Here is a 14,824-nt window from a genome sequence, read left to right on the forward strand (position 1 = left end):
TGCCTCTCTGCCCAGTTGGTACAGCGCGAGGGTCGGGGGCTGGTTCCCAGCCAGAGGAAAAAGATAGTCGCCTAGGCGCGGGGGAGGATCCGGAAGCTGCTGGTGCGTCGCCCGGCCCCGGGCGCCCCCGACCCTCGGGCTCCTCGGCCCGGGCCAGGAACGGCAAGGGCCTCTGGCCGCCAAGCGGAGCGCAGTGCCTGCAGCGCCACGCCCTGGGGTGCCACCCTGCCAGCGTGGGCGGGGTCTTCGGGAGCCGGGGACCACGGGGTAAGGATATGCTAATGAACGGTAATAAAGCCAAGCTCTCCAGCTTTCCCTCCGCCTCCCTTTTCTACGCGCGCGCCCAGACTCGGTCGCCTGCCTGTAGGAAGCGGCCCCTCCCGGCTGCTGCGCCATCCGGTAAGTTGCCCAGTTGCGCCAGCCGTGCGCCCTCCTGCCCGCGGGGCCCGGGGCGTGGGGCCTCCCGGGGAAATGCAGTCCCCGGCGCTCGGAGACCACGCCTGCCTGGTCCGGCCGGCCCCTCCCTGTTCTCCGCCGCGCCCTGCTCGGCTCCCCCTCCAGACTTTACAGTCCGAGTGTGGGTACCCCGCATCTCGCCTCCGGTGGTGCCTTTCCTTCTCCATCCTTCCAGTCCGCTCCGCCGGAGCCGCCTCCGCCCCTCGTACCTCCCTTGTCGTGGACTTCTCCCCTTTCGTGGAGATCTTCCTCCTCCCAATACCTCCCCCAAGGCGGACCTTTGCCCTTCCTGGAGTTCCGTCCGCCCTCGTCCTAGTGACCCGCAGCAGGGACCTTAAGTCCCCTTCCCCTGCCTCGGCGCGGCTCGCTGGGCTCCGGCTGGGGCGGGAGGGGCGGCCCGAGAGGCCGGAGGTTCAGCCCCAGGGACCTGCCCCCATCGCTGCCTCCCCCACTCCCTAACTTCCCCCCTGAACCACTCCATCCTCCGTACTCTGCTCCCTCCCGGGCCGAGCGTGGGGAAGCCTCTCCGACACCCCTCAAGTTGCGTGGGGAACGGGAGCGGGGGAGGGGGGACAAGGAGAGGCCTTGTCTGGGAAGATTCCGGAGAGAGCTCAGCGTGCCCGAGCGCCGAAGGGGACGGGGCGGGGCGCCGAGGGAGTGGGCGGACGCTGGGTGGGGCTGCCCAGCTGCTGTCGCCCCCCACCCGCCCGCGGGGCCCTCGGGAGCCACTTCGCAGGGAAGTGTCTTGACCACAGTGAGTCAGAAATAGACCCAGGCCTCCCGCCAGTCAGTCGCAACATCCTCTAGCTGTTGAGGTAGTTTTGCAGGTGGGAAGTGGAACCTACCCAGTCAGAGACTGCCTTCCCTCCCCGAGAAGGCGAGCACGAGTGCAGAGGAGGAAAACTTTGTCCCTGGCTTGAGAGACACTCCACATCCAGCGCGGCACTCAAGCCTGCAAGGGGCGCCTGGTGCAGCGAGATGTAGGGTGAGATGGGCAGCGTGGGAACCCGGCGGCTGGGGGTGGGGGGATTGGATCTGCCCCTGTCAGAGCGCAAGGGAAGCGTCCTCCTGGGCAGCCTGCCTTCCCCACGACGGAGAATTCCTGCTTCCGGGCCTCACCACGGTGGGAGAGCACAGGACAGGAAGGCTGAGCTGGAGGCTCCCAGGCTTCCCTAGTGCCCTCCAAATTTGGCAAATTCCACTTGGAGTGGAGGGGATAGCAGTTGTCTCAGGAGCAGATCTTGGCTGGGGATGGGCCTGGGAGGGAGAAGCAGAGCCAATTGGGTGGATCCCAAGCTCCCCAGGGGTCACCAGCAGCTCTCTTCCCCTCCCCTTCCTTTTCCCTTCCTCCTTTCTCCAGCCTCTTTCCCCTCTCTCCTCTCCAGCAGCCACTGGGCCTGTGCTCAGCTGCTTCCCTCCCTGGGAGCCTTGTGGGCCTCCATGGCGTCGCCCACCCCCACCAACCCAGCACATGCCCATTTTGAGAGCTTCCTGCAGGCTCAGGTGTGCCAGGATGTGCTGAGCAGCTTTCAGGGGCTATGCAGGGCTCTGGATGTGGAGCCCGGTGGGGGTCTGCCCCAGTACCACAAGATCAAGGACCAGCTCAACTACTGGAGCGCCAAGTCGCTGTGGGCCAAGCTGGACAAGCGAGCGGGCCAGCCTGTCTACCAGCAGGGCCGGGCCTGCACCAGCACCAAGGTGGATACGGGGTGCCTGGGAGGGGGAGTGGACAGTGGGGGAGTGAGAGGAGGGAGGTGGGTGCCACGCCCCCATTGCCTCGTGTGTCTGCAGTGCCTGGTGGTGGGTGCTGGACCTTGCGGGCTGCGGGCTGCTGTGGAGCTGGCACTGCTGGGGGCCCGCGTGGTGCTGGTGGAAAAGCGCACCAAGTTCTCTCGCCACAACGTCCTTCACCTCTGGCCCTTCACCATCCATGACCTGCGGGCACTCGGCGCCAAGAAGTTCTATGGGCGCTTCTGCACAGGCACCCTGGACCACATCAGTGAGCACCACGTGGTGGCCTGGCGGGGCGGGGGAGCCTGGGTCCAGAGTCAGGCCAGGGTGGGGGGCACTGGACCAGCCAAGAGGCAGAGTAGACAAAAGTCACTTCAACCAGGTGACCTTCAGGACTCAAGTCCCTCATGTGTAAAATGGGCAGTTGGACTGAGTGATCTCTGACCTTCTCCAGCTCTGACCAGGCCGACACCAGTGCTTGGGGAGGCTGGGCAGCCTGGGGTCCCAGTTCCTAATGTCCTCCTCCCTTCCAGGCATCCGGCAGCTTCAGCTGCTCCTGCTGAAGGTGGCATTACTGCTGGGGGTACAAATTCACTGGGGTGTCACTTTCACTGGCCTCCAGCCCCCTGCCAGAAAGGGTAGGTACTTCTCTGTTCCTGGGAACTCAATCACTAAGGAGAATTTGATGGCCTGTGTCAGAAAATGGGTGGGGTTGGGAGTCCGCTGAGTCCCCTTTCTAATAGTGTGACTCTAGGCAAACCACTCTGAGCCTCGGTTTGAGAATCTGTAAAATGGAAATAACATTTTCTTCCTTACCTACCTGCCATGGCTATTGTGAAGGTGTAATTTGATAGACAATGTGCCATTGCTTTCTAAACTGTAACGTCCTTTATGCATTTATTTTAATTGTTTCACTGGCTCATCCTGGGAGTGTAGGGGTCCCTTTGGACCTCCACACCTGTCTGCCTCTCATACCTGCCCCAGGGAATGGTTGGCGTGCCCAGCTTCAGCCCAGCCCCCCAGCCCAACTGGCCAACTACGAATTTGATGTTCTCATCTCGGCAGCCGGAGGTAAATTTGTTCCTGAAGGTGAGTGCCTCCCTTCCTTCGAAGAAGCCAGCATCTTGGACTCCCCCTAGGCCTGTCTTGAGATTGTTTTATTCCTTCCACTACCCACGTCCTCCCCATGCCCTTTCCCCAGGCTTCACGGTGCGAGAAATGCGTGGCAAACTGGCCATTGGCATCACAGCTAACTTTGTGAACGGGCGCACTGTGGAGGAGACGCAGGTGCCTGAGATCAGTGGGGTGGCCCGGATCTACAACCAGAGCTTCTTCCAGAGCCTGCTCAAGGCCACAGGTCAGAGCCTGTCTCACTGGGCTTTCCTTCCCCCATGCCTGGCTATGAGCTAGCCCCTGCCTCCCTCTCCCAGACCTGTCCTCAGTCCCAGAAATCTGATTCCATCTTTGTGGACTTGGTGGCAAAGGGGGAAGGACCTGGGCCCTGGGGATTTAGCAGGCACAGACCCACTTGGCCACCTAGCTTGACATGTCTTAGGAATATTTCACAAAATGCACAGGAGTTTTGCTTTGTGCTCTAAATGATATAATTTCAAAAAGAAATTGGTACTTCAAGGGGATGTCCTATGTGTACTCTGGCAACACACTGCCACATCCCCTTGGGTGTGTACACCCCACGTCTCCAGAAGCCAGGCTGTCATTCACAAGCATGTGACCTTGTGGTGCAGGTCTCCCAGCTGCCACCCTACCCAAGTTTCCCTGTTTGCTCCTCACCCTCAGGCCTTCTGGGCCTGGGACAGATGGCTGCTGGGGCCACCCAGAACTCACGGGGCCCTGTGCATGGGCACTCACTGCAGCCTAAGCTGTGGTCGCAGCTCTCAGAGGTCGGGCCATGTTGGAGAGTTGGGAGAGGGGATGCATATCCAGGAGGGGGCACATCTCCTGCCCCCTTGCCCTGCCCTCCCAGGCATCGATCTGGAGAACATTGTGTACTACAAGGACGACACCCACTACTTTGTGATGACAGCCAAGAAACAGTGCCTGCTGCGGCTGGGGGTGCTGCGCCAGGTGGGGCCCGGGCCTGGCTGGGGGTTGACGGGAGTGGCTGGACAGTGGCCCTGGGAAGTAGAGGCCAGGCCTGGACACAGACTACCCCGAGTGTGGAGGGACCCCATCCTCTCCTGCCTCTGTCCTGCCATTCCCTTCAACTGCACAAACTCTTTTCCCTAAGATTGTCATATGGCAGGACTTTTGTCTCTTTGTCTCTTGCTTACTGCTAAGATCCAGTGCCTAGACTGGTGCCTAGTGCATAGTAAGCACTCCATATTTATCGTGCTGAATGAATGAACTAGTTAAGTGCTTACCATGTGCTAGGTGCCATGTTTAGAGCTTTACATCCATTTTCTCATTTAATTCTCATGAGCAGCCTGAAAGAGTGGTACATTATCTCTAAGTGATGGGAAACTGAGACTCTGAGAATTTTAGTGACTTGTCCAAGCATATGACAGCAATGATATTAGAACCTCAGAGGCAGGGTGGGGCTGGGATCCCCAGCAGCAGGGTGAGTGCTTGGGCGTGGTAGGCAGGACCTTTCTATTCTAGTCCTGGCCCAGCCTTCAACTGCTGTGCAGTCTGGGGAAGCCCCTCCACCTCTCTGGGCCTCAGGACTTGCACCTTGCACACCCTAGGGATGGGACTGGCATTAACCCTGCTGGTTCTGATCTGTTGACCATGTAGGACTGGCCGGACACTGACCGGCTGCTGGGCAGTGCCAATGTGGTGCCCGAGGCTCTGCAGCGCTTTGCCCGGGCAGCTGCAGACTTCGCCACTCATGGCAAGCTTGGGAAGCTGGAGTTTGCCCAGGATGCCCACGGGCGGCCTGACATCTCTGCCTTTGACTTCACAAGCATGATGCGGGCAGAGAGTTCTGCTCGTGTGCAAGAGAAGCACGGTGCCCGCCTGCTGTTGGGACTGGTGGGAGACTGCCTGGTGGAGGTGAGGGGCTTCAGGGTTCTGTGACTGGGGAAGAGTTGGGGCTTTCTGGTGCTTTGGAGGCAGAGACTGCCTGTAAGGAGGTACAAAGTCTCCCTGGTTGGGGGAGGAAGCTTCCTAATCAGGAGGAGGGGATAAAAAAGGTTTGCTTTTTGAGGGGGGAGCTGAGGGCTGCTTGGTGGAGGTGAGAGGGTGTGAGGTGTGTGAGGGGGCCCCTCTGATGTGACCTTGCGGGACATCTGGCTTCTGGCTGAGCTGCCTCCTGTCCCTCTGCCCTGCAGCCCTTCTGGCCCCTGGGCACTGGAGTGGCCCGGGGCTTCTTGGCAGCCTTTGATGCAGCCTGGATGGTGAAGCGGTGGGCAGAGGGCGCTGGGCCCCTAGAGGTGTTGGCTGAGCGGTGAGGCCTGGGTTAGGGTTGGGGACTGGACATGGGACCAGGGGGTGCTGGGTGAATACAAGGGGGCAGGGGCAAAGAGCATGAAGAAAAGGCCTGGCAGTTCTTTGGGTGGGGGGTGGGATGGTACTAATGGGCCCCCCCCCAACTCATGCCCCTGCCTCCACCCCCCACCCCCCACCCCAGCGAGAGCCTATACCAGCTCCTGTCACAGACATCCCCAGAAAACATGCACCGCAATGTGGCCCAGTACGGGCTGGACCCAGCCACCCGCTACCCCAACCTGAACCTCCGGGCTGTAACCCCCAATCAGGTCAGACCCCTCCTGCCCCATCCGACTTCCCAAACCAGCCCCCAGGTCAGGCCCTCTCTCCAGGCCGGCCTGTTGCGGGCCCCTGCGTCAGTCCTCCCCCAGGCGGGCCCCTCCCCGATGGGCTGAGGTGGGGGTGATGAGACTGCCTGGAGACCTGGAAGGGGCTGCCGTAGGTGCGTGACCTGTATGACGTGGTGGCCAAGGAGCCTGTGCGGAGGAAGAGTGACAAGACAGATGCAGGAAAGCTGGCCACCGGTGAGCAGGCCCTGCTCCGGGGGGTGGGATGTCAAACTGTTTACCAGCCGGTGAGGTACAGGTACCGCCAGTCAGAGCAGCTGCAGCCTCGGGGCAGGAGCAGTGTGCTGGGGGCTGCTCAGTGTTGGATGGCGGGGAGTTTGGGGGAGCCCTGGAGTAATGAAGGGTGGCAGAGCCCTCAGCCTGGAAGTACTTCAGTGTCTGTACTTGGTTCCCAGCTTTCTGCCTGACCCCTTCCAGCTGTGCAAACCCCAAACACCTTTCCTTTCATTCCCCCACTTCATTCCAAAAAGGGATTTCTTAATGAGAAAGTCAGGATGAAGGAGGTGCTGCTGACAGTGAGTGAAGGGCTGGTGCCCCAGTAGGGATGGGTCTGGGCTCCCTTGAGCTGGAGGGGGCTGTGGACCGGGGGCCTCAAGCTCAGCGCAGCCTTTTCCCCCAGGGTCGGCGGGCACCCAGGAGGAGCTGCTGCATTGGTGCCAGGAGCAGACGGCTGGGTACCCGGGGGTCCAGGTCACTGACCTGGCTGCCTCCTGGGCCGACGGGCTGGCCCTGTGTGCGCTGGTGCACCGGCTGCAGCCCAGCCTGCTGTGAGTGGGGAGCCCGACAGGCCACACCTCCCCGTTCTGTCTCTGCCCCACCCCCCAACACACACACTTGAGGCAGTCGCAGGGGTAGGGTGGTCCCTGGGTAGCACTCACCTCCCTGGAGGTGGAATTCCTGACTCTGGCCGCCCTGAGAGTCTTGTGAGAATCAAATGCACCAAGATGGGGTTGCCCACCCCCCAACCCCCCAGGGCCAGGAGCAGCTGTCACTGGGGGCAGGAAAGATCAGTGGCAGAAAAATCCCTTCAGGCCCTCTCCTCCCTTTGTGGCCTGCCAGACCCTGCCCAGACTCTCCTGCAGGACCCTCCCCAGCCCCTGTCCCTCCCACTCCACTCCTGCTGGCCCCCTCTCCCTGTCCCTCTCTCCCAGCAGTGGGGCCAGGCTCTTGTCTCCCATTGGCTTCTCTCTCCCACGCCCACAGGGAACCCTCAGACCTGCAGGGGGCAGGGGCTCTGGAGGTGACCGCTTGGGCACTGAAGGTGGCAGAGCAGGAGCTGGGCATCACGCCGGTACTGTCTGCCCAGGCAGTGGTGGCAGGGAGTGACCCGCTGGGCCTCATTGCGTACCTCAGCCACTTCCACAGTGCCTTCAGGGGCAAGCCCCATGGCCCAGGTGACCTGGAGGGGAGGCTGGTGGGACATGAGAGGTGGGGAGGTGGGGGTGTGTGTGAGAGAAGGGCAGGGCACCCTCTCAGGGCCAGCCTGGAGGAGGTGGGCTGGAGGGAGGCTCTCCATTGTACCCTGATACCCCATCTCTCCCTGCAGGTCCTGCCAGTCAGGGCTCTCCAGGGACCCCCAGTGCTGTCCTCTTCCTTGGCAAACTGCAGAGGACCCTGCAGCGGACCCGGGCCCAGGTGGGGAGGCTGGGCAGGGTTGGGGCTGGCAGGATTGCCAACTGGGGAATTTTGAGGGGTGGGGAGGACTTGGGGCTCAGAGCCCCATGCTCAGAGTGAAAGACATGTTGCAGGAAAATGGGGAAGATGCCAGTGGCAAGAAGCCTCGCTTGGAGGTAAATGCAAGCAGGGGCTGGACGGTCCTCTGCCCTGTGTTCTGCCTCCCTTCCTGGGGTACTATCTCCCCTGTGTCTCGTCAGTCCATATGTTGCTTCGCATCCCCTGTCCAGCAAACCCCCATCCTGTCTCCCTAGTCTCACTCTCCTTTTGCTTCCTGCCTTTTCTATTCATCTGCACACACTCAGTCCCCAGCTGATCCTGTCCTTCTGGCCTCCCAGCCTGAGCCCTTAACCCCCCTTAGGTAGAGGCTGAGACCCCAGGTACTGAGGAGCCACCTGTCCCAGAGCCCAGCATGCCCCCGACACCCCCACCCCAACACCAGGAGGTGAGAGCCAGGGCCCTGTCTGCAGGCAGAGGCCTGGGAAAGGGGTATTTCAGGGGAAGGGAAGAAACCTTGTAGCTGTCCCTGGCTCTAGCTGACCTTGCAGCCTGTGGGGGGGTGTGCAGGCTGATGCCGGCGACCTGTGCGCAATCTGTGGGGAACACCTCTATATTCTGGAACGCCTCTGTGCCGACGGCCGTTTCTTCCACCGGAGCTGCTTCCATTGCCATCTCTGTGAGGCCACACTGTGGCCCAGTGGCTATGGGCAGCACCCAGGAGATGGTGAGTGGACCTGCAGGGCTCCAGAGGGACTGGGGGTGGGGGAGGCATGGGAACCCCAGGGCGGAAACAAGTTCAAGATGATATGTTACCCCTGAGCTCAGGGTCTTTTCTGACTCCTCCAAGGATCCAGATGTGGGGTTCTAAGGAACCAGGAGGCTGGCAGAAATACATTAGCAAACCCCGAGTCCGTCTGTTGCATCCCACTCTCCCACTCCCCGGCTCACTGCCACCTTGCCTGACAAACTCTGAGTGCTGAGCACTGGGCTGCCTACACCTGATGCCTCCCTCTCCACCCTTCCAGGACATTTCTACTGCCTCCAGCACCTGCCACAGCCAGGCCACAAAGAGGATGGCAGCACTGGGGGCCCTGAGCAGCTGGTAAAAGTGTGCGCGCGCGTGCTTGTTGGGGGTCCAGCTGACTTTGCTGGGGGTAATTAAATGTTCTCCCACACTAGAATGTGAGCTCCATGAGGGAGCTTTTTGTCTCTTTGATTTATTACTGTATCCCAAGTATCTAGAACACTGCCTGATACTGTTGAGAGAATATTCAAGTGAAGGAATAAATGCCAGAGTCCACATTTCTTGGAAGGGCAGCCTCAGCCCACACTGACCAGACCACGTGGCTTTTTCAGGAGCTCCCCACACCCAGCGAGGATAGCATGCCACCAGTGCCCTCAGCCCCCACTGCCCCCCAGGAGGGGGCCAATCCTGTTCCCAGCCCCATCCAGCCCACCCGCCGGCTGATCCGCCTCTCCAGCCCAGAACGCCAGCGCTTGTCCTCCCTTCACCTTAGCCCTGACCCAGAAACAGAGCCCCCGCCCAAGCCCCCCCGCAGCTGCTCCACCTTGGCCCGCCAGGCCCTGGAAGCCAGCTTTGTGGGTTGGGGAGTGCCAGCACAGGGACCTCAAGGTAACGCTCTGCCTCTGCCCAAAGACGTGCTGCCCTTGGGTGGGGGCTGGTGCAGAGGGCAGGTGGTCCTAGGGCTCCTGCAAGGGGAATCCTGGGGAATGGAAAGGGAGGACTTGAGGACCCCGAGCTATGACTATCTCATCTTTGCTCAGGGCTCCCTAGCTCAGTTCTTGTGGACATGGAGGAGGAAGAAGGGAGTTCCCTCTCAAGTGAAGAGGAGGAAGAGGAAGATGTAGCTTTGGACTCAGACCTGGAGCAGGTGAGGGGGAGAGATCTGTACAGAAGTCTACACCTGTAGACAGAAGTCTATACCATGTCTCTCCGTTGAGGGCCCCCTCCTGGAATGTCTTCTCCACAGTTTGCCTCCTTCATGTCCCAAGGCCTCACCCAACCCTTCTAGCCCAGCTTCTTTTCTGCCCCTCCCAAACTGTGCTTCCCCAAGCCCCATCCACCAGGGGACCTAGCCCTACCCCTGAATGGCCTGATGCTACCACAGGCCCTGCTCTCCTTGGCCAAGAACTCAGGCACCATGAACAAGTACCCAACATGGCGCCGGACTCTGCTGCGCCGTGCCAAGGAGGAGGAGATGAAGAGGTTCTGCAAGGCCCAGGTGAGGCCATGGATTCCCAGAAGTTCTGAGGGGTCCTGAGATGGGATCAGAGTCCCTCAATAACCCATTCTTGAGCCCATTCTTCTGGGCCTCCTGTCTTATACCCTCAGGCCATCCAGCGGCGACTAAATGAGATTGAGGCTGCCCTGAGGGAGCTGGAGGCCGAGGGGGTGAAGCTGGAGCTGGCCTTGAGAAGCCAGAGCAGTGAGTGACAACAGGGGAAGGGAAAACTAGGACGACTCCTCTGCCTCCCTGCACTGTTTTCAGCCCCCAGCAATTCCTCAAACCATCAAGGTCTGGCCTGCAGCAGGCTCCCAGGGCTGTGCACACAGCTCCCAGACACTCCTCATGCCTGTAATACCCCTTTTCCTGGGCCCTGCTGCCCCCAAGCCCATGACCACTGCCACCTGGGCAAAATGCCTCCTGACTACCCCTCCCTGCTCTTCCTTCTTATCAGGTTCCCCAGAACAGCAAAAGACACTGTGGTTAGAACAGCTGCTACAACTTGTTCAGAAGAAGAACAGCCTAGTGGCGGAGGAAGCTGAGCTTATGATCACGTAAGGGGCTGCAGGGGTTGTCACAGTGGGCTGTGAGCCAGGCCCCAGCTCGGTCCTTGGGGCTCCCTGGACAGCTGTGCCCCATCTATCCCTGACTTCCACAGGGTGAAGGAGCTGAACCTGGAGGAGAAGCAGTGGCAGCTGGACCAGGAACTACGAAGCTACATGAACCGGGAAGGTAGGCGGGGTGCAGGGAGAGGCAGAAATCACTGTCACGGGGCTGGTGTTGCACCACCTTGTGATCTCAGATAGACAAGTGATGTGGTCCTCAAGGCTGTGCAGCTCAGAGATAAGTCAAGTTGGGAGCCAGAGAATGGGGCTCCAAGACCCCCACCTCTCCCTTCAGCTCAACCAGAGCTATACCACTGAACTTTCACAGATTTCCTTCAAAACTGGCTTGCTGCTGCTAAATGCCTGTTCTACAGATTAGGAAACAACATAGGCCGGGATTAGGTTGTGTCTCTCCTGCCTCTTGCCCAGTTCTCTAAATTTCACCTCCTCCCTTCAGAAACCCTAAAGACAGCTGCTGACCAGCAGGCCGAAGACCAGGTCTTGAGGAAGCTGGTGGATGTGGTGAACCAGCGAGATGCCCTCATCCGCTTCCAGGAGGAGCGCAGGCTCAGCGAGCTGGCCTCAGCAGGTGGAGCCCAGGGCTAGAGGAGGGTGGGCTGCCTGCCTCCTTCTCCAAAGGGAAGATGCTCACTGCACCTCTCCCAGCTGGGTGCCTGAACACCAGACCTGATGTCACACCATCTCACCCCAGGACAGCACCACCCCTGCTTGGCTGGGCGGCCTGGGAGAGGACCTCACTGTTTGTAATAAAAAATGTTTGTCACAAACAGGGCCCAGGTTGACTGTGGGTGGAGGCGGGAGGTGCAGGAGGAGGGCAGAAGTTGTGTAAGAGCCTCAGCATTCTGACACCGACCCTTGGCCCCATCACTGCCTCTACAAGGAAAAAAGCAGAGCCATCAAGAGTGTCAAGCTTTATTGTTGCTCCTCAGCTCTGTCCCCCTCCTGCCGCCCCAGGAACTGGACTGGCTGAGGCTCTGAGCCCAAGTCCTGGGCCTCCCTTGCCCTTCCCAGCATGTGCTGGAGCTCAGCCTGGACCCGACATAAGCCCTTGGCCTCCTGCATGTGGAAGAGGTAGACTGCACCCGCCCCCAGCACCAATCCCACACTGGGGGTCAAGAGCAGCATGACAACTTCCCAGGCCTCTCCTCCAGCTGCCAGGGCACACAGCAATGCCAGGAGCAGCAGCCCCAGGCCAGTCACATAGCCGGCCAAGTTAGCCCACCAGCAAGCTTGAGCCACGCCCAGGCCCAGCTGTGTCCAGGCCTCCCTGAGCACACTGATCAGTGGTGACTGCTCGGCTGGTCCTAGAACAAGGCAGGGCAGTGGGGTGGGAAAGAGAAGGTCAGAGTGGAGAGGGTCTGTCTTGAGGTAGGGAAGTGCTGAGGGAAAGGATGAGTGTGACTCACCTTGGGTGGGGCTGGGGTTGTGCTGTGGGGGGCTGTGCCTCACACACAGAGTAGCCATCAGGGCCTCATGATCAGAGAGGGGTGTGACACCGTGAAGGTCATGGTCTATAGTGGTTTTGAGGTTCTTACAGGAGATGTAGAAACCAGAGACCGCCTAGGAAGACAAAGGGCAAGAAAGCAGCTTATACTTGAGGGAGCCAGCTCCGGGCCATCCCTGGCTCCAGATATCAGTGGTCCAAGTCTAGATGAGTTGGACAAAGGACCAGCACAGGCTGGCGAGAGAGAAGAGCTGCAGTGGGTGGAGGCATGTGTGTGAGAAGGGCCTGACCTTATAGAGCACGTAGTCGATGCGGATGCCAGAAGGAAAGGGCTCCAGCTCCTGCTGGTTGACGTAGCAGTTCTGGGGTACCATTGTACAGCCTTCTTCACAGCCCTAGGTGAAGAGTTGTTCATACTAGAATATGAGGGGAGGAGCAGGAAGAGAAGCTGGGGGCACAAAGAATCAGGCAGGTCCTCACCTTGAAATCCCGTGTTTCAAGGTAGGCATCAAGCAACCCCGTCCGCTCCTTCAGCAGGCGGCAGCTCAGGTCTTTGGGGTGTGAGTTAAGGTCCCCACACAACAGAACCACGTCTGCCCTCTTGGATGTATGGCTGGGGAAACCAGGCTGGTGAGGCAGGCATTCTTCCTTCACCAGCTCTGCCCTTTAAATGGGGCCTTGGCCACCCCCCAAGCCCCTTGGCTCCACCCTACTTCCCCTGCAAACCCAGGCTCACACACTGGATGAACTGGGCCAGTTCCCAAGCTTGGGCCACACGATGTGCTAGGTAGATGTCCTTCTGTCGACTGTACTCGGCATGGAGCTGAGTAAGATAGATGCGATGATAGCAGATTAAGATGGGACAATCCCAAGGACAGGAAATGTGTCTAAATTAGGCTTGTGTCTGTTACTTAGCATGATGCTTGATACAGAATGGGTGAACCTTGCCTACTGCCACCTTAGGAGATTTTGTCCCACCCCTCACCCCCAGAGAACACAACTAGGGGAGTCCCAGCTTGCCCTCCCAGGACCAGGTTGCCTGTCCCAGTCCTAAGCACTTCTGGCTTCACTCACATGGGTCACGTAGGCATTGAGCACGAGGCCACTTAGGTGGAGCACCAGCAGTCCCACAGCCTTCCCACAGAACCAGTCGCCATGTTGGATCTGCAGGCAGGAGGGGGCAGGGACTCAGGGTACTGGAGGAGAAAGCCGCAGGGCATTGCTACCCTCTTTCTGCCCATGCTCTGCAGCCCTGGGAGAGCAGCCTCCCCATTCTCATGTTAATGGAAGGCAGGGGTTAGGGAAGGAAGGTGGAGGAGGTCAGAGGTCAGGCTTACCTTGTAGGGGTAGCCATTGAGGGTATAAATGTGCTGGGTGAGTTCCTGGATCGGGTGTTTGGAGAAGACGCAGAGGCCACTGCCAATGAGCCCGCTGAAAGCCAAGCCCTACTTAATAACTGGAAGGGCAGGAAGGGAAATACCTAGTCCCAGGTTCCTCCCTCTTCCCCTCTCTTGTCTCCCAACTCTAACCAGCTACTTTTTTCTCTTTGCTGCTGCTGGGACAGGCCAGAACAAAGCTTAACAGCCCTTTACAGGAGGAGATGGGCTGAAGAGACAGGAGCTTCCTGGTTCCACCCTCTCCTGCTCCCCCCCCCCCCAGAGGGAGAGAACCCTGGGAGAGAGGGAGCAGGGTGCAGGCAGGGTGGGGAAGGGCTGGCAGTGCCGAGAGCCTCCTGGTCTGAGGACAGGCTTCCAGGCCAGTAGGCTTCTCACCTCCTGAAATAGTGTGCCGCTGGGTAGGTGGGCAGCAGCTTCTGTCTCAGGGCCTCGAAGTCCTGCTCACTCCACACCTGAGGAACGGGGTGCGGATGCCTGGCCAGTCCTTCCCCCAGGAGTAAAGTCCCCACCTGCCCCTGGACATCCCTTCTCCCAGCCTCGGTTCCCCACCAGTCCAGCACAATCCCACCTCCTCCAGTAGAGCCAGGTCGAAGCTCTCCATGTTCAGAAAGTCTCCCAGGCGCTTCAGGCGCTCTGCCCGGTGCTTGCTCAGGTAGGGAATGTCCCTGAGGAAGAGAGGGGCCAGAGAGGGATGGCCGGGGTGCTCAGCCCTCCCGGCACTACCAGAGCTGCGGCTTGATATGGATCCTGGACCCCTGCACAGAAGGGTTCCGCCGGCATGGAGAAAATGGGCCACGGAGAACATGGCTAAGGCGAGGCGGGCCTCCTACCTCTGGCTGAGTGCAAATGGAAGCGTGGCCAGCAGGCCCCACAACAACGCCGGACTCACCAGCAGTTGAGGTTAAAGACCCTGAGCCGCAGGGTGAAGTTGGGCTTCATGGCAGGGGAGCTCCTGGGCCGCGGGGCGCTGCCTGGATGGGGACGGGCGGGCGGCGCGCACAGGTGGGTGAGCGCTGCCCCGACGCCCTCGAGGCTCAGGCTCAGGCTCAGGCCCAGGCAGGGGATCGCGCTGCCCAAGCCTGGCCCGGGGGTCGGGATGGAGATGAAGCGCGCCCCGGGACCCACTTCCGCGTTGCCCGGGCAACCGACCCTCCGGGGCCTAAACTGGCCGCCTGCCCACCCGGAAAGGCGATCTTCTACGAAGTCCCGGCGCCGCCGGGTGGGCGAGGGCTGCTCGCCAGGGCCCGGGGATCCCGAGAGGGCGCCCGGGCGGGCGGCCGCCTTCTTTCCGCTCCGAGCCGGGGCGCGCGGGGCGCTGGGCTCCCAGTTCCTAGTCCCCGAAGTTGGTCCCTGCGCTTCGGCCGCCCGCGCGCCTCTCTCGGGTTTCCCGCGGGTATCACGAGCAACAGGCGCCAAGTTGAGGAAAGGCCCGGCAGTCGCCTCGGCTCCCTCGCCC

The 14,824-nt window shown here is 60.4% G+C and overlaps 2 protein-coding genes across 9 annotated transcripts; one reads left to right on the forward strand and one right to left on the reverse strand.

Moving 5' to 3' along the window:
• The first annotated feature begins 242 nt into the window (after positions 1-242).
• MICAL1 (microtubule associated monooxygenase, calponin and LIM domain containing 1) lies at positions 243-11,294 on the forward strand. Of its 7 annotated transcripts, none has more exons than XM_037843103.1 (26): positions 243-399; positions 1,334-1,441; positions 1,842-2,154; positions 2,248-2,455; positions 2,721-2,825; positions 3,172-3,276; positions 3,389-3,544; positions 4,172-4,272; positions 4,942-5,199; positions 5,478-5,593; positions 5,777-5,903; positions 6,077-6,158; positions 6,601-6,748; positions 7,185-7,375; positions 7,528-7,616; positions 7,730-7,771; positions 8,017-8,100; positions 8,223-8,379; positions 8,681-8,757; positions 9,012-9,288; positions 9,441-9,547; positions 9,785-9,898; positions 10,009-10,102; positions 10,356-10,455; positions 10,560-10,633; positions 10,964-11,294. In XM_037843103.1, the coding sequence occupies exons 3-26, from the start codon at positions 1,897-1,899 to the stop codon at positions 11,110-11,112; spliced, it is 3,219 nt and encodes a 1,072-aa protein (XP_037699031.1). In that variant the 5' UTR covers positions 243-399; positions 1,334-1,441; positions 1,842-1,896; the 3' UTR covers positions 11,113-11,294. The 7 variants fall into 7 exon arrangements, with proteins under 7 accessions (XP_037699031.1, XP_037699034.1, XP_037699032.1 ...); XM_037843106.1 differs by having other exon boundaries at positions 1,845-2,154; XM_037843104.1 differs by having other exon boundaries at positions 250-399; positions 1,276-1,441.
• A 129-nt stretch (positions 11,295-11,423) lies between these two features.
• Positions 11,424-14,822, reverse strand: SMPD2 (sphingomyelin phosphodiesterase 2). 2 transcript variants are annotated; one of them, XM_037843112.1, is made up of 10 exons: positions 14,258-14,822; positions 13,937-14,033; positions 13,744-13,820; positions 13,309-13,402; positions 13,046-13,135; positions 12,712-12,794; positions 12,452-12,584; positions 12,262-12,366; positions 11,934-12,087; positions 11,424-11,831 (listed from the first exon to the last, which is right to left on the reverse strand). In XM_037843112.1, the coding sequence occupies exons 1-10, from the start codon at positions 14,305-14,307 to the stop codon at positions 11,440-11,442; spliced, it is 1,275 nt and encodes a 424-aa protein (XP_037699040.1). In that variant the 5' UTR covers positions 14,308-14,822; the 3' UTR covers positions 11,424-11,439. The 2 variants fall into 2 exon arrangements, with proteins under 2 accessions (XP_037699040.1, XP_037699039.1); XM_037843111.1 differs by having other exon boundaries at positions 13,937-14,822.
• Between the last annotated feature and the right edge of the window lie 2 nt (positions 14,823-14,824).

Source organism: Choloepus didactylus, chromosome 7 (genome assembly GCF_015220235.1).
Source record: "Choloepus didactylus isolate mChoDid1 chromosome 7, mChoDid1.pri, whole genome shotgun sequence".
NCBI classification, from domain to species: domain Eukaryota; kingdom Metazoa; phylum Chordata; class Mammalia; order Pilosa; family Megalonychidae; genus Choloepus; species Choloepus didactylus.

Coding starts and splice junctions, on each gene's coding strand:
- SMPD2 (XM_037843111.1), bottom strand. CDS start 14,173: ATGTTCTCCGTGGCCCATTTTCTCCATGCCGGCGGAACCCTTCTGTGC. Junction 13,403..13,743: donor GCGGCACACTATTTCAGGAG/GTGAGAAGCCTA, acceptor CTTGGCTTTCAG/CGGGCTCATTGGCAGTGGCC. Junction 11,832..11,933: donor CAACCCCAGCCCCACCCAAG/GTGAGTCACACT, acceptor GCCTTGTTCTAG/GACCAGCCGAGCAGTCACCA.
- MICAL1 (XM_037843103.1), top strand. CDS start 1,897: ATGGCGTCGCCCACCCCCACCAACCCAGCACATGCCCATTTTGAGAGC. Junction 7,772..8,016: donor GCAAGAAGCCTCGCTTGGAG/GTAAATGCAAGC, acceptor AACCCCCCTTAG/GTAGAGGCTGAGACCCCAGG. Junction 8,101..8,222: donor CCCCACCCCAACACCAGGAG/GTGAGAGCCAGG, acceptor GGGGGTGTGCAG/GCTGATGCCGGCGACCTGTG.